We start from the raw sequence: 24,216 nt of genomic DNA, 5'->3' as shown, positions 1-24,216 counted from the left end.
TGTCCTGAGACTATGACTAGCTGAGCTCAGTCCAGACAGCACACACTAACAGAGGTTAGAAGCTGTAATCTTTTACTTTTAGCACACACTCACACATGCATGTACGCACATGTGTACAAACTCTCTCTCTCTCTCTCTCTCTCTCTCTCTCTCTCTCTCTCTCTCTCACTCTCTCACTCTCACACACACCCCTTACACCAAACACACTCACTCGTAAATACACACACTCACACACAATACACACACACACAATACCTCGTCCCTCCTCCTCCCCATCCTCTCATACCATCCCCATTGCCATCAATTGAATTTAAACACATGACATTGCTACAATGTCTCCTCGTTGTTTAAGCAAACAAGTATAGCCTGTAAAACTAGAATGGCCTAGAATAGTGTGTGTGTGTAATGAAGTGATTGAAATGAGTGGCCAGTGGACTGTGTTGAGGGAGATGCTAATGATGTCTTTATGAAGCCTGTGTAGTCTAATGTTGATCAAACATTTTCTATGGGTCCCCAACTGTCCCTGTCTGTGTGTCCTGAGACTATGACTTTTGTCACGCACCCACCCACCAACGCCACCCACCATCGCTCAGTCAGACTGCTCTATCAAATCATAGACTTAATTCTAACATAAATACAGAAATATGAGCCTTCGGTCATTAATATGGTCGAATCCGGAAACTATAATTTCGAAAACAAAACGTTTATTCTTTCAGTGAAATACGTAACCATTCCGTATTTTATCTAATGGGTGGCATCCATAAGTCTAAATATTCCTGTTACATTGCACAACCTTCAATGTTATGTCATAATTACGTAAAATTCTGGCAAATTAGTTCGCAACAAGCCAGGCGGACCAAACTGTTGTATATACCCAGACTCTGTGTGCAATGAACTCAAGAGAAGTGACACAATTTCACCTGGTTATTACTTGTACTAATGTAATTGTCATTATTACAAATAAATAAATAAAATTGGCCGATTAATCGGTATCGGTATCGGCATTGAAAAATCATAATCGGTCAACCTCTAATTGAGACACATTGAAATGGGCTCCTTCTGTATTGTGCCTGTCGTGGTCTGTGTGCGGGGATGGCAGTAGGATACCTGGACTAGACAAAACATGCATGCACCCCTCCAGACATTGCCAGTCGTGTGTTGAAATTCTGTGTGTGTGTGTGAGAGAGAGAGGCACTCTGTTATTATAAAAGGGAGAAGGACAGAGGAGGAAACAGGTGGAGGAAAGAGGGCTTACCCTGCACACTCCCCCCTCCCACCTTCCTTTATTGAGGGAACCAGACGAGGAAGGGAGCAGGGGAAGTCTTGACCTGGGTTGGGTCGGAGTGGAAAGTGTCAGAGGTCATGTTGAGATATTGTCTGATACCCTGCTGGTGCTTTGGTCTGATCACTCCCTGATCCTGCACTGGCTAGTCTGTTTCAAATCAAATGTTATTTGTCACATGCTTTGGATATAAGCTGTTCAGGGTCCTGGTGGTTCCAGACTTGGCGCATCGGTACAGCTTGCCGTGCGTTAGCAGAGAGAACAGTCTATGACTTTGGTGTCTTTGACAGTTTTTAGGGCCTTTCTCTGACACCGCCTTGTATAGTGGTCCTGGAAGGCCGGGAGCTCGGCCCCTGTGATGTACTGGGCCATACGCACTCCGCCTTGCGCTCAGATGCCAAGCAGTTACTATACCAAGCGGTGATGCAGCCAGTCAAGATGCTCTCAATGGTGCAGCTGTAGAACTTTTTGAGGATCTCAAAGGGCTTTGTACTGTTCACGCTACTACAGTGGATACAATATAAACAAACGTTATGCGTTATCTCGCTCGATGCTGCCTTCGAATCCCGTCTCAAATTCCTTTTCAGTTACCTTCTGGCAAAAATGCTACCAACAAAGGTAGGTGCCTTTTTAAGCCAATAGGTTGCAGGCAGCTGCCTTTGGACTGGGACACAGCCATGCTATATGCTGTTGCTGCATATATGATATACAAATAACTGCCAAAATAATGGCCTGCCTAGTATTTTATACATGACCCAAAGCATGATGGGATGTTAATTAACTCAGGAACCACACCTGTGTGGAAGCACCTGCTTTCAATATACTTTGTATGCCTCATTTACTCACGTGTTTCCATTATTTTGGCAGTTAACTGTACACACAATGTGTATGTGCAGTTATGTGTGTGTGTGTGTGGTACATGGTGTTGTCCCTCCCTCTATCTGTCAAGGTCACTGAGAGGATGTCATAAATCCAGTCTAAAGCACTGACCATCCCAGTCTCAGCTCTGAGCAGCCTGCTGCCTGCAGCCCAACACATACCCACCACTCCAATGTCATGGACACCAGAAACACTGCTGCTTAGCTCTGTTTACCGTGCACGTACACACACACACACACACACACACACGCAGCCCAGGTCTATTCCTGTAGCAGTGGAAACAGAGTCCAGGCTAAGCTGAACACATACACACCACAGCAGCTGCCCTGTCACTGATCTCCTATTGGATAGAGTCTAGAACCCAACTGTTAGCAGCTCCAGCAGGCTTAAAGGTTACATCACACTCAGCTCTTGTCATACCTGATGGCACCGATAAAGCACACACAAACTGACAGTCACTAACGGTCAGCTATGGATTTAACTCCATTTAAGAGCCAATGCCACCTCACATACTCTCATATCAATGTCCCTGTAACTCTAACTATAGTGAAATGAAAACAATTTGATCACCTCAGAATCAGATCAGAGAGAACACTGTATTGTTAAATAGGAGATCAATCATATCAATATTTTATTGGGCACATACACGTGTATACCAGATGTTATTGCGGGTGTAGCAAAATGCTTGTGTTTCTAGCTCCGACAGTGCAGTAATATCTAACAGTTTCACAACATATACCCAATACACACAAATCTAAGTAAAGGAATGATTTTAAGAATATGTAAATATATGGATGAGCAATGTCAGAGCGGCATAGACTAAGATCATGAAGAACTGTAGCTTCTGGTTGGATCAGACCCTATTCAGATCATGAAGTACTGTTATCTTCTGGTTGGATCACACCCTAATTCAGATCATGAAGAACTGTAGCTTCTGGTTGGATCACACACTATTCAGATCATGAAGTACTGTAGCTTCTGGTTGGACCACACCCTATTCAGATCATGAAGTACTGTAGCTTCTGGTTGGATCACACCCTATTCAGATCATGAAGTACTGTAGCTTCTGGTTGGATCACACCCTATTCAGATCATGAAGTACTGTAGCTTCTGGTTGGATCACACCCTATTCAGATCATGATGAACTGTAGCATCTGGTTGGATCACACCCTGTTCAGATCATGATGAACTGTAGCATCTGGTTGGATCACACCCTATTCAGATCATGAAGTACTGTAGCTTCTGGTTGGATCACACCCTATTCAGATCATGATGAACTGTAGCATCTGGTTGGATCACACCCTGTTCAGATCATGATGAACTGTAGCATCTGGTTGGATCACACCCTGTTCAGATCATGATGAACTGTAGCATCTGGTTGGATCACACCCTATTCAGATAATAATAATAATCTCCAGGAGATAATAAATATAAAGTGCTGATATCATCATGCCTCGTTCTATCGCTCTCTCTTGCTCCCTCGCTCCGCCATGCTGTTTGTCATCATAATTTTTCCACCCTCCTAATATTTGATGTTTGTCATGTCTCCTTTGTCCTCTACTCTCTCTTTCTAAATCTCCTGCTCTCTCTCTCTCTCTCTCTCTCTCTCTCTCTCTCTCTCTCTCTCTCTCTCTCTCTCTCTCTCTCTCTCTCTCTCTCTCTCTCTCTCTCTCTCTCTCTCTCTCTCTCTCTCTCTCTCTCTCTCTCTCTCTCTCTCTCTCATATATTCTTAGTATTGATGGTGTGCCACTTAAATCAAATAAAATGTTTTTGTCACATGTGCCAAATACAACAGGTGTAGTAGACCTTACAGTGAAATGCTTACTTACAAGCTCTTAACCAACAATGCAGTTTTAAGAGAAATACCCCCCCAAAATAAAATAAAATAAAAGTAACAGGGACAGGGAGTACCGGTACAGAGTTAATGTGTTAGTCAAGGTAATCAAGGTAATTGAGGTAAACTGTACATGTAGGTTGAGCTATTAAAGTGACTATGCATGCATAATAACAGAGAGTAGCAGCAGCATAAAAGAAGGAGGGGGCAATGCAAATAGTCTGGGTAGCCATTTGATTAGATGTTCAGGAGTCTTATGGCCTGGGGGTAGAAGTTGTTTAGAAGCCTCTTGCACCTAAACTTGGTGCTCCGGTACGGCTTGCCGTTCGGTGGCAGAGAGAACAGTCTATGATAATTTTTAGGGCCTGATTTAGAGGTCCTGGATGGCAGGAAGCTTGACCCGATGATGTACTGGACCGTACGCACTACCCTCTGTTGTGCCTTGCGGTCAGAGGCCGAGCAGTTGCCATACCAGGCAGTGATGCAACCCATCAGGGTTGGTGCAGCTGTAGAACCTTTTGAGGATCTGAGGACCCATGCCAAATCTGTTCAGTCTCGTGAAGGGGAATAGGTTTTGTGGTGCCCTCTTCATGACTGTCTTGATGCGCTTGGACCATGTTAGTTTGTTGGTGATGTGGACGCCAAGGAACTTGAAGTTCTCAATCTGCTCCACTACGGCCCCGTCGGTGAGAATGGGGGTGTGCTCGTTCCTCCTTTGTCTGTAGTCCACAATCTTCTCCTTTGTCTTGATCACATTGAAGGAGAGGTTGTTGTCCTTGCACCACACGGTCAGGTCTCTGACCTCCTCCCAATAGGCTGTCTCATCTATAGGTCGACCAATTATGATTTTTCAACGCAATACCAATACCGATTATTGGAGGACCAAAAAAGCCAATACCGATTAATCAGACGATTTAAAAATATATATATTTGTAATAATGACAATTACAACAATACTGAATGAACACTTATTTTAACTTAATATAATACATCAATAAAATCAATTTAGCCTCAAATAAATAATGAAACATGTTCAATTTGGTTTAAATAATGCAAAAACAAAGTGTTGGAGAAGAAAGTAAAAGTGCAATATGTGCCATGTAAAAAAGCTAACGTTTAAGTTCCTTGCTCAGAACATGAGAAGATATGAAAGCTGGTGGTTCCTTTTAACACGAGTCTTCAATATTCCCAGGTAAGAAGTTTTAGGTTGTAGTTATTATAGAAATTATAGGACTATTTCTCTCTATACCATTTGTATTTCATATACCTTTGACTATTGGATGTTCTTATAGGCACTTTAGTATTGCCAGTGTAACAGTATAGCTTCCATCCCTCTCCTCGCCCCTACCTGGGCTCGAACCAGGAACACAACGACAACAGCCACCCTCGAAGCATCGTTACCCATGCAGAGCAAGGGGAACAACTACTCCAAGTCTCAGAGCAAGTGACATCACCGATTGAAACGCTATTAGCTCGCACCCCGGAAACTATCATCTCGAAAACAAGACGTTTATTCTTTCAGTGAAATACGGAACCGTACCGTATTATATCTAAGGGGTGGCATCGATAAGTCTAAATATTCCTGTTTCATTGCACAACCTTCAATGTTATGTCATAATTACATACAATTCTGGCAAATTAGGCAGCCCAAACTGTTGCATATACCCTGACTCTGCGTGCAATGAACGCAAGAGAAGTGACACAATTTCACCTGGTTAATATTGCCTGCCAACCTGGATTTCTTTTAGCTAAATATGCAGGTTTAAGAAATATATACTTCTGTGTATTGATTTTAAGAAAGGCGTTGATGTTTACGGTTAGGTACATTTATGCAACGATTGTGCTTTTTTCGAAAATGCGCTTTTGTTAAATCATCCCCCGTTTGGCTAAGTTGGCTGTGATTGTTAGGAAGAAATAGTCTTCACAGTTCGTAACGAGTCATGTTAGCAGGCAATATTACCTAAATACACAGGTTTAAAAATATATACTTGTGTATTGATTTTAAGAAAGGCATTGATGTTTATGGTTAGGTACACGTTGGAGCAGTCCTTTTTCGCGAATACGCACCGCATCGATTGTATGCAACGCCGGACACGCTAGATTTTTTATTTTACCTTTATTTTACTAGGCAAGTCAGTTAAGAACAAATTCTTATTTTCCACGACAGATTTGTACCTTGTCAGCTGGACTAGTTAACTGCAAGGTTGAAAGATTGAATCCCCGAGCTGACAAGGTAAAAATCTGTCATTCTGCCCCTGAACAAGGCAGTTAACCCACCGTTCCTAGGCCGTCATTGAAAGTAAGAATGCGTTCTTAACTGACTTGCCTAGTTAAATAAAGGTTAAATAAAGGTGTACATTATTTTTAAATGATCGGCCAAATCGGTGTCCAAAAATACCAATTTCCAATTGTTATGAAAACTTGAAATCGGCCCTAATTAATCGGCCATTCCGATTAATCGGTCGACCTCTAGTCTCATCATTGTCGGTGATCATTGTTGTGTCGTCGGCAAACTTAATGATGGTGTTGGAGTTGTGCTTGGCCATGCAGTAATGGTTGAACAGAGAGTACAGGAGGGGACAGAGCACACACCCCTGAGGGGCCCCCGTTTTGAGGATCTGCGTGGCGGATGTGTTGTTACCTACCCTTACCTCCTGGGAGGGACCCGTCAGGAAGTCCAGGATCCAGTTGCAGAGGGAGGTGTTTAGTCCCTGGGTCCTTAGCTTAGTGATAAGCTTTGAGGGCACTAGAGATTGTATCATCGGTGGATCTGTTGGGGCGATATGCAAATTGGAGTGGGTCTAGGATTTCTGGGATGATGGTGTTAATGTGAGCCATGACCAGCCTTTCAAAGCACTTCATGGCTACAAAAGTGAGCGCTATAGGTCGTTAGTCATTTAGGCAGGTTACCTTAGTGTTCTTGGGCACAGGGACTATGGTGGTCTGCTTGAAACATGTTGGTATTACAGACTCAGACAGGGAGAGGTTAAAATTGTCAGTGAAGACACTTGCCAGTTGGTCAGCGCATGCTTGCAGTACATGTCCTGGTAATCCGTCTGGCACTGCGGCCTTGTGAATGTTGACCTGTTTAAAGTTCTTACTCACATGGGCTGTGGAGAGTGTGATCACACAGTCGTCCGAAACAGCTGATGCTCTCATGCATGTTTCAGAATTACTTGCCTCAAAGCGAGCATAGAAGAAGTAGTTTAGTTCGTCTGGTAGGCTTGTGTCACTGGGCAACTCTCCGCTGTGCTTCCGCTATGCTCCTATGTAGTCTGTAATAGTTTGCAAGCCCTGGCACATCTGACGAACGTTGAAGCCAGTGTAGTACGATTCGATCTTGGTCCTGTATTGACACTTTGCCTGATTGATGGTTCGTCTGAGGGCATAACGGTATTTCTCATAAGCTTCCGGGTTAGAGTCCCGCTCCTTGAAAGTGGCAGCTCTAGCCTTTAGCTCAGTGCAAATGTTGCCTGTAATCCACGGCTTCTGTTTAGAGTATGTACGCACAGTCACTGTGGGGATGACGTCATCAATGCACTTATTGATTAAACCAGTGACTGATGTGGTGTACTCCTCAATGCATTCGGAAGAATCCCGAAACATATTCCAGTCTGTAGCAAAACAGTCCTGTAGTTTATCATCTGCTTCATCTGACCACTTTTGTATTGATCTAGTCACTGGTGCTTCCTGCTTTTATTTTTGATTGTAAGCAGGAATCAGGAGGATAGAATTATGGTCAGATTTGCCAAATGGAGGGCGAGGGACAGCTTTGTACGCATCTCTGTGTGTGAAGACTCTCTTGTTCTCTTCTAACTATCTGGAATTAAGGAAGAATTGACAATTTAACAAGGAAACTAACACTGTGGGATAGAAGGGGTCCGATATCTCCAATACATCATTCTTAAAGCTTTTGAATTGGACTATAATTAAAGAATATTGAAGACACCTCATGCAATGTGTGGGTGTGGGTGTGTGTACGTATGTATTTGTGTACGTGTGTGCGTGTATGTGCAAGGTCACCAACATCAAAACTCAAGTGGTAGTAGATTATTTATAGAGGAATGATCTCTCTCTCTCGCTCCCTCCCTCCCTGTCTCTCTCTCTCTCTCCCTCTCTTTCTCTCTCATTTCAACTCAAAGGGCTTTATTGGCATAGGAAACATATGTTTACATTGCCAAACAAGTTAAATAGATAATTAACAAAGGTAACATACACAATCAAAATGTACTGTAAACATGACAGTCACAAAAGAGGAATAGAGACATTTCAAATGTCATATTATGGCTATGTACAGTGTTACAACAATAAACATAGCCATCTCTCTCTCTCTCTCTCAGTCTTTACAGGAACAGTAGCCTGGTGTTTTAATGAAGCTATAACCCTCCGGTGTGTGTGTGCATGTACATGTGTGTGTGTCCTTTTTCTGAGTCCCTTGCCCCCGATCTGTGTTTCCTGTAGCTGTCAGCTGAGCCAGTAACATGTGTTTCTATAACACATCAGGAGAGAGAGAGAGAGAGAGAGAGAGAGAGAGAGAGAGAGAGAGAGAGAGAGAGAGAGAGAGAGAGAGAGAGAGAGAGAGAGAGAGAGAGAGAGAGAGAGAGAGAGAGAGAGAGAGAGAGAGAGAGAGAGAGAGAGAGAGAGAGAGAGAGAGAGAGAGAGAGAGAGAGAGAGAGAGAGAGAGAGAGAGAGTTCTCCTTTAACTGGACCCACACATACCCCTGTCCTGGGTTAACCTTCACAGTGGAAGCAAGTTTGTGTGTATTTAAGTAGGTGTGTGCATGTACACACACTGCACACAATGAACTCTGCATGAGAGCAGTTTTCATTCTCACTTGCTTCCAGTATGAGTAAATAATCAATTATTGAAGCAGGATTTGGTCTGAGGGCTGTAGATAACATGACATATACAACCACAGAACCAACTGTTGAAATAAAGATAGTGGTTAAGTTATGCAAATGATTAACCCAGGCAGACACAATGGAACAGGTATGCAAACACTTGTGTGAGTCTGACATGGCACCCTATTCCCTATATAGTACACTACTTTTGACCAGGTCTCTTGTTTAATAATGGTGCCATTTTGGACTCACCCTTGTGTTGTGTGAAGGCAGAAGTAAATGAATTATTTTAGGCTACAGTTATTGGGAATGTCCCCTTTGCTCATTCTGAAATGGTCATCAACCACTAAAGGTTAACCTTGACTGACAATCCATTGATTTGGTTGTAGTTGTGCTAGACAGTGTAGTCTGACTCCAATGTAGCCTGAGTACCAGGGTGAATTATTCCCTGAGTAGTAGAGTAGAGTAAATAGATGAATATAGAGAATAGATGGCTGTAATGCCGTTCTGAGACCTCAGGAGGGATCCTATGACAGAGAAATGCTGTGTTGTCAGCATTTCGCTACACTCGCAATAACATCTGCTAACCATGTGTATGTGACCAATACAATTTGATTTGATTTGGAGCGATAACAGAACATTGTAGTAGTGGGATTCCTCCTATCAATTCCACACTATTGAGAGCTTGATGCAGAACAGCACTTGCTTTAAACTATGTGTGTTGTTGTTTGTAAGGAGGAAAGACCAAATGCACCTCTCCACCTCCTCCTCCTCTCATCATGACATCACATGTCCCACTGCATTAGAGCCTGCACCCAATGCCAGTTTGGTCCATATGGACCACTAGGGTTTAACCATGGATATAGAGCTCCCCCTTCAGGAATTGAAGTGTAAATGAAATCATTCTTAGCCAATCATGGCGGTATCATTTTGGTGCGTGTGTTTTGATCCTCATAGGTGTTCTCTCTATCTTTCTCTCTCTCTCTCCAGCCACGCTCCAGCCCTGTGGTTCTTTGCAGGCTGTAACTAGGGCTGTTTGCAGGCTTTGACAAGGCTGTGGAGGAGGACAGTACAGCTGGTTTTGGCCTTGTTGATTAAATGGGCAGTCTGGCTTTCACACACCCACTCACTCTCTCTCTCCCTCCAGAGGACGTCCTGAGTAAGGATGCAGGGGAATGTGCAATCTGTCTTGAGGAGCTGGTACAGGGGGACACCATTGCTCGCCTGCCCTGTCTCTGCATATACCACAAAGGGTAAGTCCACCTCTCTCTATCCTTCTTTCTGTATACCTCTCTCTTTCTCTCCCCCTCTCTATATCACTACATGTTTCTGTACAACCTATGACGAGGGATCTCTCCTGTTTTCCTCAACCGGTATGTGAATGCATCACCATTCCTGCTCTCTTGCCCTGTCTCCCTCCCCCATTACTTATTTTGTTCTATATACAGTGCGTTCGGAAAGTATTCAGACCCTTGGCTTTTTTACGTTACAGCCTTATTCTAAAATGGATTAAATTGTTTTTTTCCCTCATCAATCTACTAGCAATACCTGTTAATGACAAAGCATAAACAAGTTTTTAGATTTTTTTTGTGCAAATTTATTAAAATGATAAAACTGAAATATCACATTTACATAAGTATTCAGACCCTTTACTCAGTACTTTGTTGAAGCACCTTTGGCAGTGATTACGTCCTCGAGTCTTCTTGGGTATGACGCTACAAGCTCGGCACACCTGTATTTGGGGAGTTTCTCCCATTCTTCTCTGCAGATCTTCTCAAGCTCTGTCAGGTTGGATGGGGAGCATCACTGCACAGCTATTTTCAGGTCTCTCCAGAGATGTTCGATTGGGTTCAAGTCCGGGCTGAGAAACTCAAGGACATTCAGAGACTTGTCCCGAAGCCACTCCTGCGTTGTCTTAGCTGTGTGCTTAGGGTCATTGTCCTCTTGGAAGGTGAACCTTTGCCCCAGTCTGAGGTCCAGAGCGCTCTGGAGCAGGTTATCATCAAGGGTCTCTCTGTTCTTTGCTTCGCTCATCTTTCCCTCGATCCTGACTAGTCTCCCAGGCCCTGTCGCTGAAAAACATTCCCACAGTATGACGCATAGGAGTGGTGCCAGGTTTCCTCCAGACGTGATGCTTGGCATTCAGGCCAAAGAGTTCAACCTTGGTTTCATCAGACCAGAGAATCTTGTTTTTCCGTGGTCTGAGAGTCCTTTAGATGCCTTATGGCAAACTCCAAGTGGGCTTTCATGTGCCTTTTACTGAGGAGTGGCTTCCATCTGGCCACTCTACCATAAAGGCCTGATTGGTGGTGCCGCAGAGATGGTTGTCCTTCTGGAAGTTTCTCCCATCTCCACTCTGGAGCTCTGTCAGAGTGACCATCGGGTTCTTGGTCACCTCCCTGAACAAGGCCCTTCTCCCCAGATTGCTCAATTTGGCCAGGCAGCCAGCTCTAGGAAGAGTCTTGGTGGTTCCAAACTTCTTCCATTTAAGAATGATGGAGGCCACTATGTTCTTGGAGACCTTTGATGCTGCAGACCTTTTTTGGTACCCTTCCCCAGATCTGTGCCTCGACACAATCCTGTCTCGGAGCTCTACGGTCAATTCTTTCGACCTCATGGCTTGGTTTTTGCTCTGACATGCACTGTCAACTGTAGGACCTTGTATAGACAGGTGTGTGCTTTTCCAAATCATGTCGAATCAATTGAATTTACCACAGGTGGACTCCAATCAAATAGTAGAAACATCTCAAAGGATAGTCAATAGAAACAGGACGCACCTGAGCTCAATTTTGAGTCTCATAGCGAAGGGTCCGGAATACTTATGTAAATAAGGTATTTCTGTTTTTATTTTTTATAAATTTGAAAAAACATATAAAAACCTGTTTCCGCTTTGTCTGTAGATTGATGAAGAAAACATTTATTTCATCCATTTTAGAATAAGGCTGTAATGTAATGGGAAAAAGTCAAGGGGTCTGAATCATTTCCAAATGCACTGTATGTAGTATGTGCTCTGTTATCCCTGACTGTGTCTCCTGTTCTCTCTGTCAGCTGTATTGATGAGTGGTTTGAGGTGAACAGATCGTGTCCAGAACATCCCTCAGACTAAAGGGCCTCGCTACTTTTCTCCACAGGTAAATTCCACATTTACGGAGTGTTGTTGATATTAATGCGTTACTGTGATAAGTCACTTTAATATTCTGTGGGAAACATTTCCACCGTAGAGTTTCCCAAACAAATGTTCTATTGTATTGACACAAAACAGGACCAATATGGTACAGTGTTATACCTTTTAGTTCAGTCGAGTTCTTTCTTTGTATTGTTTTGTTTCAGCATCACATGTTAGCCCTCAGTATATTCAGATTTCTGATGTTTTTCATCTCTGCAGGTTTCTTACTCCCTCAATAAGAAGAGTGATCTGCTCCAATAACAAAATTCCTTAATGTGAATCCCCTCCCCTTCCACGTTGCCAATGAGACTACTGGACAGACACACTGTGACTCTGTGGCCAGTACAGAACTGACACCTCACCCTGACCCTACCCCTCTATCCCCATCACCTCAAGTACCTCAGCCCTCAACACACCTCAACTCAAACCAGTCAAGAACCGCAGTGTGCCAAAACTCATTAAAAACAATCTTCAGGGAAACTACATTTAATGCTGATCTATCTATTTATCTCCACACACAACACAATCGGCTCCGAGACAAGACCAGACAGACACAGACACACAAACTCACAAATACACACTCACAAACACAACCAACCTCTACTTTGTCCTCAAGACAGACAGACAGACCGACAGACAGACATACATGCTTATCTGCCAACCTGATGTTGAGGGGAAGACAAAACACCTCTGTTGCACAATTATCCAATCAGGAAAAACTGTTGCTCTCAACACGCCCTCTCACTCTCTGCCGCATCAATGAAACAGCTGTATATGCCACGCACAGACGTTTTGCATTCCATCCCATTGGCCATGCCCCAGTGATTGAGCTGCTGTGGTTGGCTGAGCTCCAGGGCTGCTGTGACTTGGAATTTTCTCCTCCTGTGTTATTGGACAGTAGATCCAGGTCTCCTCCCATCTGTTTGGTCTGAGTTATTGTACACCTGGACATTTCGGGGAGCAAGCTGAGGGGAGAAGGGGCAAGGGGAAGTCAGTCCTCATCCCCCTCTTTCCCCCTCCTCACCAACTGTGTCTACCAGTGCCTTCACCTTCAGATCCTAATGGCCTACCAGGGCAGAGTCAAGACAACACAACAGAACAGTGCGATTGGTGGGTTGGGGACAGAGGGTGGGAGGTCAGGTATGAGTCTATACTATATCCTCCCTCCCTAGCCCTTCCCCCTGTGTGTTGACTGGATAACGACAGACAGAGAGAGACCCAGCAGAGAGCCAGACTCAGCTGAATGTGAAACTCTGCTTATCTCTACCCTTTACTCCACTGGGACATGACTGGAGCTGGCCCTGGCTGCTAGCCACACTGAAATTAGAAGTGCCCTGCTATATGTTGTCCCTCTCTCTCTTTCTCACTCTCTCCTTTCCCCTGACTAGCTATCTAACTCACAACCCCTCAATGCCTCTGTGGTAGCAACAAGATGTGAACTGGACTGTGCTACCAGAAGTGCGTGGCTCAGCTAGTAGCAACTACAACTCCCAGCAGGCACTTCTCTGAAGTGAGAACGTTAATCTTAGTTTTTGTAGCAGCAATAGCTGTCTGTCTGGGACATGAGGCCCTCTGTGCCTAGCCTGGATCCCAACTGAATTACTATGTTTCACAATTGGTTTACTGTGCATCTTCAGTTTGGCAATTGTGAAGAGGATCAATTCAGTTGGGATCCAGGCTACAATGTGCTGACCCCAGAACAGATATCCCCCTCCCCCAGGGGCCCGGTGACATTATGTGTGTATATACTCTAGCCTTCTACAGGGTTCACACACCCATCCTCTTCTCTCACTCACTCACTTTTACTTTTCATCTTTATTTATCATCATGAGACTTATCAGTTATTATTATGCAAATGATTTTAAGTGTGCAGATTTGACATAATGGTGTAATTGCATATCTGTGTATGTATGTGTGAGTTATAGTGAAACTAAGTTGGGCCTTAATGCAAAGAGAATGACATGAATAACTATGTCTTCTATTCATGTTTGTCCATTTCAGTGCTGTTTCAAATAGCTACCTGAGATTGCACACTTTTTACCCAATCATAATCATCTACCAATCAGCCTATCACAGTAGAGGTGAGAGGGCGGGGCAGGAAGTAGGCGATTGGTGGAGGTCCATGCCAAAGCCAATCAGAATAAGGGGAAGACTGATATATTCAAAAAAATTATCATTAGAATGTTGTATCCACTTTCTCAGTGTGTTTGAGTGTTTTACACATTTCCTATCTAATACATTTCAGCTTCCAGCAACCCTGGGTTGTAATATTTAAACAAGGCCTTGATGTTGTTCTCTTTAATGTTTTGAGAGCTTTCCCAGGATGCGCTGCTAATTAGTATACCAGTATACTAGACCTCCATCTTCACCATTGGGTTGCGAATAAGGGCAGAGTAAGAAACTGATTGACAAATTCAATGAATTAGACAAAAGGCATTTAAATGGCTATGCTTTTCACAATCATTGTGGAGGTTTTTCAATCTCCACAGTTTAGAGATTTTAGATTATAGTATATTATTATGACAGATCTAGGAATAAGATCAATAGTATTTATATTGGTTGCCCAATTCAAACTAGTAACGACCAGTCAGACGAATTAACAAAGAGCATTTATAGGGGATCTGGGTATTATGGTATGGATATACTAAATATAGTGTTACCATGGCTACTGGGTCAGTTACACCATATTAACTGGTTTCTCCAAAAGGGCCATCGTCATGCCTCTAAGACGTGCTGCTCACACTTTATACAGTACAGCGAGGCATAAAGCTCTTTGGAATTGGACAATAAAAATCCCCCACACAAATGAACTGTTTCCCCATTTGTCATCATGTACTATAGCTAATAAAGTTTGATCTAAATCCAGATGGGAGTTTCTCCTCATTGCACATCAGTGAAGGAGAAACTAGAATGTCTGGTCTGAAACTAGAATGTCTGGTCTCACCGCATGGTTTGTCCCATGGCTACTGTACTGTAAGCAATGTGATTTTTAAATGTTGTCGAATGGCTCACGATTGTGAGTATGTGAATATGAATATGTGTACAATATGCCCTTATTGTCATGGGTATGTGTGTAGCACGAGGATCCTCCCTAGCTAGCCTAGCAGAACAGCCTTCTATGATCTACTGTAGCTAGAATCAGTTTTAAATCACATTTTACCCCCATTTCAGTTTTGTTAGTCTTTTGGATGTTTGGGTTTCTTTGGGGGCGAGTGTCGAGGCAGCCTAGCACCTAAACTGATTTCGCTATATTTCACTGTAGATCTCTACTATCTCCGTTTGGATGTCAGGCCAGTGGTAACGGAAGGGGCTTATATGGTCATTTTGTGTAAATGTTTTGGTTTTGCTGCTTATGCTACAGTTGCCAATTTGAGCGCATTTCGAATCCAATCGGATCGATGTCTATCCACATCTACCGTGTTGAAAAGCGTCATATGGATGGACTTGTGAAGAAGCAGTGTTTAAAACAGTCAACATATATGAATGTGAGATGTGTTAGAGAACACACATATGTCATACTTGATGTTCTGTTCATGATACTATAATATACCATGACAGCGAACATACGGTAGATGATTATTAGTTGGGGATGAGCTTGCTTGACTGAAGGTGGAGGTGTAGTAGGGCATTCATGTAATAGTTGAGAGGTGAAGGAAACTATTTTTATTTGGGTTATACCTCCCAAGGTACTTCAGAGACAGGCCGACAGTACATACCTAGAAATGTTATATTAGAAACTATTTAGACATACAGTATGTTATAACATTCCATTTATGTAAAAATGTGTACAGAATATGAAATTAAAAGAGCAAAACTTTTGGAGTACATTCTTTTAATTGTACTAGTGTGAATTACAGTGTGTCTTGGTAGTGTTTCACTTTCGATGCATTATGGCAGAAGCTTTCTCGACAGTCATTGAAAAAGTTACACTACCGGTCAAAAGTTTTAGAACACCGACTCATTCAAGGCTTTTTCTTTATTTTACTATTTTCTACATTGTATAATAATAGTGAAGACATCAAACTATAAAATAACACATATGGAATCATGTAGTCACCAAAAAAGTGTTAAACAAATCAAAATATATTTCAATATACTTCAAATAGCCACCATTTGCTTTGATGACAGCTTTTCCCACTCTTGGCATTCTCTCAACCAGCTTCACCTGAATACTTTCCCACCCGTTTTGAAGGAGTTCCCACATATGCTGAGCATGTGTTGGCTGCTTTTCCTTCGCCACGGTCGGACTCATCCCAAACCACCTCAATTTGGGTGAGGTCGGGTGATTGTGGAGGCCAGGTCATCTGATGCAGCACTCCATCCCTCTTCTTGGTAAAATAGCCCTTACACAGCCTGTTGGGTCATTGTTCTGTTGAAAAACAAATGATAGTCCCACTAAGCCAAAACCAGATGGGATGGTGTATCGCTGCAGAATGCTGTGGTAGCCATGCCGGTTAAATGGGCCTTGAATTCTTTGCAGCAATTCAACCATGAAGGCCTGATTCACACAGTCTCCTCTGAACAGTTGACGTTGTGATGTGTCTGTTACTTGAACTCTGTGAAGCATTTATTTGGGCTGCAATTTCTGAGGCTGATAACTCTAATGAACTTATCCTCAGCAGAGGTAACTCTGGGTCTTCATTTCCTGTGGCGGTCCTCATGAGAGCCAGTTTCATCATATTGCTTGATGTTTTTTTGCAACTGTACTTGATTGAACTGTAAAGTTAATTACATTTTCTGTATTGACTGACATTCATGTCTTAAAGTAATGATGGACTATCATTTCTCTTTGCTTATTCGAGCTGTTCTTGACGTAATGTGGACTTGGTCTTTTACCAAATAGGGCCATCTTCTGTATTCCCCCACCACCACCACCTTGTCACAACACAACTGATTGTCTCAAACGCATTAAGGAAATAAAGTCCACAAATTAACTGAAGGCACACCTGTTAATTGAAATGCATTCTAGGTGACTACCTCATGAAACTGGTTGAGAGAATGCCAAGAGTGTGCAAAACTGTTATTGAAGGAAAAGGGTGGCTATTTGAAGAATCTCAAATATAAAATATATTTTGATTTGTTTAACACCTTTTTTGGTTACTACATGATTCCATATCTGTTATTTCATCATTTTGATGTCTTCACTATTAATATGCAATGTAGAAAAATATTTTAAAAATAAAGAAAAACCCTTGAATGAGTAGGTGTGTCCAAACCTTTGACTGGTACTGTATATATATTTTTTGCTGGCCAGTATACAGTGCTGGCCAGTATACAAGAATAAGGGAATGAGGCAGAGAAATCAGAGGGGTGAGGGTTGATGATAAGGGAGGTTTGAGAGCAGTGGCCTAACCTCCAGTTAATTGCAGGCACCACATCAAATTCAGTTTTATTTACACAGTGCTCTGTTGTTGTGGTGCAGGAGACATTCAATACTGCAATTCAGCATCAGTAAAGTATTTCCTTTGGTCAACAAAAGCAGTTTCAAATCAAATCAAACTTTATTTGTCACATGCGCCGAATACAACAAGTGTAGACCTTACCATGAAATTCTTACTTTACAAGCCCTTAACCAACAGTGCAGTTCAAGAAGGGAGGGGGGTCAATGTAATATTCCGGTGACAATTTGATTCATTGTTTCAGCAGTCTTATGGCTTGGGGGTGGAAGCTGGATTAAAACAATGGATTTGCTTTGCATAATGACAAGATGTTCCATGGGTAACTGAAAGTGCTTAAACAAGGGACAGTTTGCCCTTTAGAAGTTGATTTGTTTCAAACTAAAGTCGAGCTAGTAAAAAGGTTACATTGAAGAGTTCCTCTCTGAGAACGCCACCTCTGGTTTCAAATCCCTAAATACAAAGATATTCATTATGGACAAATATGACTGTAGGAAGTATTTTTATGGGTCAAGACTTTTGCCCATACGCCAGAATAACCTAGCTAATGCAGGATGTTCAAATATTTACAAAATGTAGTATGCAAGAAAACACACAAAGAGCTTCTACGTTTCGGTAACAGACGTGACCAATCTACACACTCTCCAGCTCAGTTCTGTCTCCTCAGTGGAAGCGTAGCCTTCCCTCCGCCTCAAACAGCTTCTCTTCCTCTTCAGAAAGACAGTTTCCTTTCAAACTGTGGGTGAGTGATGACAGAGCACATGATAATCAGGAACTAGCAATACAATCAAAAGAACCACAGCCACAGTGCAAATGGTGAAATATGTTTTGAAATAAAAATGTATCTAAGGAATATCAAATACTATTATTAACGTGATACAAAAAAAAGCTCATAAGTGAGCGACATTGCATACACTCACCTGATCTCTTTGAGTGATGTGTTGTGGGAGAGAGCCTCTGACAGCTGTCTGATTCCACCCACTGTCAGCTGATTATTGATTAACCTGCGCAGAATGGACCAGAGGGATCGCTAGGTTAACCAGCTAACTTTATTTAACATCCAGAAATAACTTTTGTTCACTTTCTGGTTAATTCTGAAGCTAAACTGTATTATTGGTTGTTGGGAGTGTGTTGAGACTGGGGCCTGCCTTACCAGAGGTGAGATAGACCCGTGTTGGATCTGATCAGCTCTGCCATGTCTGGTGCTACATCATCTGACAACTCATTTTGCACCAACCTAGAACACCACAACACACATTTAAACTGTGTTAACTCCAAAGCACAAATACACATTAAATATACAGAGACACATACTGTCACAGAAATTTAATGTATGAATAAGATTGTCCGACCAGAAGATTCTGAGCATTGTGTTGCCTTTCAGTGCTTCGGCCAAGCTCCTCCCACCTTCTGAAGTGATGCCATTGGCTGAGAGGCTAAGGGAGAGAAGAGCATAGAAATATAATTACTATTAGTAACACGTAAGTATACCGTATTACTTTAGGTACTGATATTACTATGAGGCAGAGTGATACTGTAAGGACTGGTGCACTTCACAATATAGTCAGCATCATGAGGCAGGAAAATTATGTGTATATATTGAAGCAACATCTCAAGACATCAGTCAGGAAGTTAAAGCTTGATCGCAAATCGGTCTTCCAAATAGACAATGACCCCAAGCATACTTCCAAAGTTGTGGCAAAATGGCTTAAGGACAACAAAGTCAAGGTACTGGAGTGGCCATCACAAAGTCCTGACCTCAATCCCATAGATAATTTGTGGGCAGAACTGGAAAAGCGTGTGCGAGCAAGGAGACCTACAAACCTGACTCAGTTACACCAGCTCTGTCAGGAGGAATGGGCCAAAATTTACCCAACTTATTGTGGGAAGCTTGTGGAAGACTACCTGAAACATTTTATCCCAAGTTTAAACTGTTTAAGGCAATGCTACCAAATACTAATTGAGTGTAAACTTCTGACCCACTGGGAATGTGATGAAAGAAATAAAAGCTGAAATACATCACTCTTCTATTATTCTGACATTTCACATTCTTAAAATAAAGTATTTGTCCCAACAGACCTAAAAACAGAGACTTTTTACTCAGATTAACTGTCAGGAATTGTGAAAAACTTTACATGTATTTGGCTGAGGTTTATGTAAACTTCTGACTTCAATTGTACTTATTCAGAGAAGTGATAACGATGACATTTCTTGCCATCCATCTCACCTGAGGTTGGTAAGACTTGGGTGATTCCTCAGGGCCTCTGCAAATGCTCTTGCTCCTTCATCACCAATGCTGTTCCCCCACATTCTGAAAAACAGGAACAATCCATCCCATGCACTCTGATCCAAAATGTTAAATAAAATAATTGTAATAGTGCACTTACCCCACGTCAAAGATAGATGTGCTCTTCTGAATGGCGCTGGCAAGATACTTGCCACCCATACTGGTGAACTTGTTGCTGCCAAGCCTTTGAACAATTCAAAGTGCCAAAAATAAACATTTTAATTTATATACAAGTCATTGAATAATTGATTGGACATATTAATTTACATACTTGACGACTCTTAACTTAGGACATTCCTCAATGATATGAGCGATTAGCTTGGCTCCGATGTCCGTAATGTGATTATTGTAAAGTCTGTCAAATCAAGACAACAGAAATACAGTCACAGTCACGTCATATGAAGTTCGTCATACAGCACAATACAGTACTACAGTTCGACAGGCAATTTGACCCCGATAGACACTGACTCACCCCAGAACCTCCACCACTCTGTGTTTGATAAGCTCCTCAGCCAGTACCTCAACGCTGCTGTCTGAGATCTGATTGACACACAATCTGAAATGGAAAAAAATGAATTTAGCTGAAAAGTTATACTTTATAGTTAGTTATATTCTAGTATTTTTTATAGCAGTAAGACATTTTTTGCCATTGTTATTGGTAAACAAGTTTACCTTTCATGTAAACAGTTGCATAAAATACAAACTGTCGATCTGTATGTATTCGAAGTCCTCACCTCACCACGGTCATCTTACTGAATGAAGGCCTGAGCTGCTTGACCCCATAGTCACTGATGTTGTTGTTGTCCATGTCCACCCCTAGTCTCTTCCGCCGGTGCTGCAGCACAAAGTTAAGGGCACTGCAGTCGCCAGAGAACACATTACAGTAGCCCAGCTTGATGTAGTCAGCTGTGATGCCCTTCGCAGTCAGCTGTGCCACCTCTTTACTTCCTGTCTCGAAGATGCAGCGCAGCATCCACAGGAAGTTGGGCAGGACATGCACCTTGCTGCCCTCCTGCTCTGTGCTGTAGAGTGGCAAACCGCGGAGGTGGGACCTCACGCTCGTGGACAGGTAGGACTTGAGGACCGCCCGCTTTCTCTTCAGTAGTGCTGCAGGAAACATGTGCTCCAGCAAGTTGGCGTTGGCCTTAGACAGCAGTCCACACAGGAAGAGGTTGGCGTACTGGAGATGCTCGTTGGTCTTGAACAGGTCCTTTCCCCTGGGTTTGGAGGAGCCACCGATGCAGTGGACGACACACGATAAACAAGAAGTATTGCCCCTCCTGCTGCACTCGGTGAAGAACTTGAGGATGTTGCCTACGCTGGCCTGTTCATCCAGAACCAGGGAGAATGCAGCCAAGAAGGACTGCAGGGTGAGGTGAAGGAACTCAAAGGTGGAAGGGTTTTCACATGCATCGTAGCAGCTGACCGGTCGGAGGAAACCCACCTTAAGGTCATCGTCAGTCAGGCCACAGGAGGCCACCTCCTCCTTGTCGAACACAAAGCCTCCTCTCTCCATGCCCAGCAGAGCCAGCTTGGAGAAGGCAGTCAGTGGCCTCAGTCCTGCCCTGAAGGTATCAGCGGGGCACCTGGTGTTTCTCTTCAGGAGGACAGGTGGGGGAGTGGCCCCCCGGCTGAAGAAGACTTCAGACAGCAGGAGGAATATGTTAGTGAGGGTCACGCAAGCCTCTGGCAACTCAAAGTCGTCATAGACTGAGCGCAGGTGTTTAAAGCTCTTGAAGACGATCCAGCAGAAGAGGGGGATGGAGCAGAGGCCACAGAGGTGGGGGCTGGCATCCAGCTGGACTGAGACCAGGTCCCGGTGCTCCTGCTCTTTGAAGTGTAGGTTGGTGTAGGTTTGAAGGTGGGCCGGAGAGAACCCACGCAGCGCCACCCTCTTCCGGATCACCCTGCTCTGGACGTCGGTGCCTGTCCGAGCCGTCAGGACCTTCCGGGAACCATTGAGCAGCTTCCCACAGAGCAGATTAATGAGCACCTGAAGGGGGTGAGTCCTCTCCTCTGGAGAAACCACCTCAGGCACATTCACCAGGTCCAGATCAGCCTCGATCTCATCATAGCCGTCAAACGTAAAGAGAACCTTTTCAGGGAAGCGGAGGATGTAGTTGAACACCTCATTATCCGCATCCTGGTCGGGGTAGCAGTTGTATTTGAAAAGCAGGTCCCTCAGTGAGATCTCGTCTGTCTCCTTGAAAGTGCTGAACATCCTACAGCGGAACTTGAAGAAGAACATGGCGTCTGTCTGTTCCAGCTCCCTCTTGGACCACAGCCTCTGGAGCTTCTGGAGGAGGATGGACTTGCCCACCCCAGCATCCCCCGTGATGAGCACCGTCTCTGCCTGTGGGTTAAACACACCCTGCTCTCCCAGGAGCTGCTCCAGACCCTCCAGGTGGCCCAGGCTCTCATTGCGGTCATTCAGGAGCTCCATCAGGGTGTCTGTATAGAGCTCCTCCAACAGGGTTTCCTCTCGCTGGGCGTAGGAGGCAATGAAGCGTGTGTCTCGGCCCAGCTCGTGCCTCAGCTTCTCACAGTACCTACTAACTGAGAGGAGGGGGGTAGGGAGAATACACTGCAGTCTGATTCTCAACCACTGATATTCAGCCAAAATATACGGTAGTTGCCCTCATGATTCTCTAATAGCTTACATTGTCAATGCACTGTATTTTTTATTGTTAAGTAAAATTCCAATAACACATATGAAGTGCTGCACCATACAGTTTACTGACATACTTACTAGGGTCCGTGTTCTTCACTGGTATGTCCCGTATGAAGTCTGGTGGCTGGTAGTTGATCTCTTTAAGCCATGGTTGGAGGTCTATGTATGCATCATAAACTTTGTAGAGAATATATAGGAAGTATTCACATGCCTGCACCCCTTTCCTTTGGACCAATTCCAGGATTTTACGCACCTGCGCAATGTCAATCATAAGTAAATCATATTTACTTTACAGTGATTCAATATTTTAAAATAATTTGGCAGCGAACAGTTTCCCTATTTTACACACCTGCACAATGGCAATCATATTTACTTACCAGTGATTAATATTACTTCCCACATTTTGATTTATGTGGCCAAACAGGATTTTTCACAGATAAGATACTGGCAACATACCAAATACCATTGTATTGCAAAATCAAGTCTTGTCTTTATATTTTCTCCTCTTAAAATCAATTAGTCCATTTTAGTTCGGGCCTAGTAGGCTATTAGTGAATGCAAGAGCATGTCTTTGTGATGGGCACTTTGTCATTTAATGTGTGTGGTCCAAATGGACATGTCTCCTCTCTGAAACCCTCCTATGGTAAATTACCTGGTCTGTCTTGGTGGCTGCGCGCTGGATGATTTCTGCATCCTCGATACACAGAAAACCACTTTGTAGGAGGTTATCCATTATGCACTGTGTGCTCTTCACCTGGGAAACCAGTAGCTCACGGTGCAAGGTGAGCATTTGGACAGTGGACACATGGCCTGTTAGTCCAGCACGGGCTTCCTCGGCACTGGAGTCCATAATATACATGGCTTCAGCTGCCTGTATTTACTGGCAAAATGTAAGGAATTCGAGTCAGATAACCAGTTAGGAGAAAAGGATCCAACAGTACGGATAAAATACATTATAGTAATATATAGTAGGCTGTCGCGTACGGTATACGTATATGGGCTGGCTATACATACCGTCAGAACCTTTGATAACATTGTTCTTAGCCGCGCTGTCCTAGTCCGCAGCGGAAAAACTCGGGAACCACAGCTCTCCCAAAAACAAATTCCAGTCTTGGTTATTAAAACATTAAATAGCGCATGACAGGATAATAACAAAACGTTTCTCCAGGACTGTTAGAATAGGAATCTAGGCTTGTCTCAAACAATGTCAGGATAAAAAAAAACACTGAACACAGTACTGGTTATTTGAGGAAGTGAAACCAAAAACAGCCTTGGATGCGCGTAATTTCGCCTCCGACTGCGACCGCGCTTTTGGCATGCTGTTATCTGCTTATTTTTAATATAGGGTTTTCGCAACTTGTAATTGCTCCACGGTAAATCAGGCTTTTCCAAACATGTCCTAATAATTAGAAAGATTGCTTAGAATACCAGGTGTTTTAATCAGCGTTTGCTTACTTCGATTTTAACTTTCGCCGATTAAAATAACCAGTAAGGTGTTTACATGACTATTGCATAATAGTGTCATAGTCAGTTTAATGTGAAACTGACTGTGCATGTAAACTTACTCACTCGCAACCAAAGAAAAAATACGATTTAGCTACCTGTGTGATGTGACACAAACCCATCGTAGCAAATGTATGTCAATTTGCTACGGAGACTAAATGTGTTTTGTGTGTAATCCTCGTTTTACTCAAGCATCCGATCCATTGTGTTGGATTACTGTTGCCAAATTAACATGAGTAGCCCATAACCTACAAATGATTGTCTTCTCCACTGTTTTAATTACATAAAACCAATACAAATGAATTGCGTGAGGTCCCAGACGTTTTATAATGAGGATTTTTATAAGGAGGATCAAA

At 43.1% G+C, this 24,216-nt stretch overlaps 2 protein-coding genes across 3 annotated transcripts in view; one reads left to right on the top strand and one right to left on the bottom strand.

Annotated features, from left to right (window-relative positions):
• Positions 1-15,825, top strand: part of LOC118364594 (E3 ubiquitin-protein ligase znrf2-like) — a 99,251-nt gene extending 83,426 nt beyond the window's left edge. For both annotated transcript variants that reach the window (XM_035746264.2, XM_035746263.2), the window contains 3 exons: positions 9,985-10,090; positions 11,886-11,968; positions 12,223-15,825. In XM_035746264.2, the coding sequence (XP_035602157.1) occupies positions 9,985-10,090; positions 11,886-11,943 (164 nt within the window). In that variant the 3' untranslated portion in view covers positions 11,944-11,968; positions 12,223-15,825. The remainder of the gene's footprint in view (positions 1-9,984; positions 10,091-11,885; positions 11,969-12,222) is intronic.
• A 1,656-nt stretch (positions 15,826-17,481) lies between these two features.
• LOC118364593 (nucleotide-binding oligomerization domain-containing protein 1-like) lies at positions 17,482-23,684 on the bottom strand. The gene is made up of 12 exons (XM_052489869.1): positions 23,372-23,684; positions 23,010-23,237; positions 22,436-22,610; positions 20,421-22,242; positions 20,159-20,242; positions 19,958-20,041; positions 19,787-19,870; positions 19,627-19,710; positions 18,752-18,835; positions 18,553-18,636; positions 18,320-18,403; positions 17,482-18,135 (listed from the first exon to the last, which is right to left on the bottom strand). Exons 2-12 carry the CDS (start codon positions 23,214-23,216, stop codon positions 18,063-18,065), a joined length of 2,865 nt encoding a protein of 954 aa, XP_052345829.1. The 5' UTR covers positions 23,217-23,237; positions 23,372-23,684; the 3' UTR covers positions 17,482-18,062.
• Positions 23,685-24,216: the final 532 nt, after the last annotated feature.

The sequence above is a fragment of the Oncorhynchus keta genome, chromosome 31, assembly GCF_023373465.1.
Source record: "Oncorhynchus keta strain PuntledgeMale-10-30-2019 chromosome 31, Oket_V2, whole genome shotgun sequence".
In the NCBI taxonomy this organism is placed as follows: Eukaryota; Metazoa; Chordata; class Actinopteri; order Salmoniformes; family Salmonidae; genus Oncorhynchus; species Oncorhynchus keta.
The sequence above is the reverse complement of the archived record's forward strand: the minus strand, read 5'-3'. Positions and strand labels throughout refer to the sequence as shown.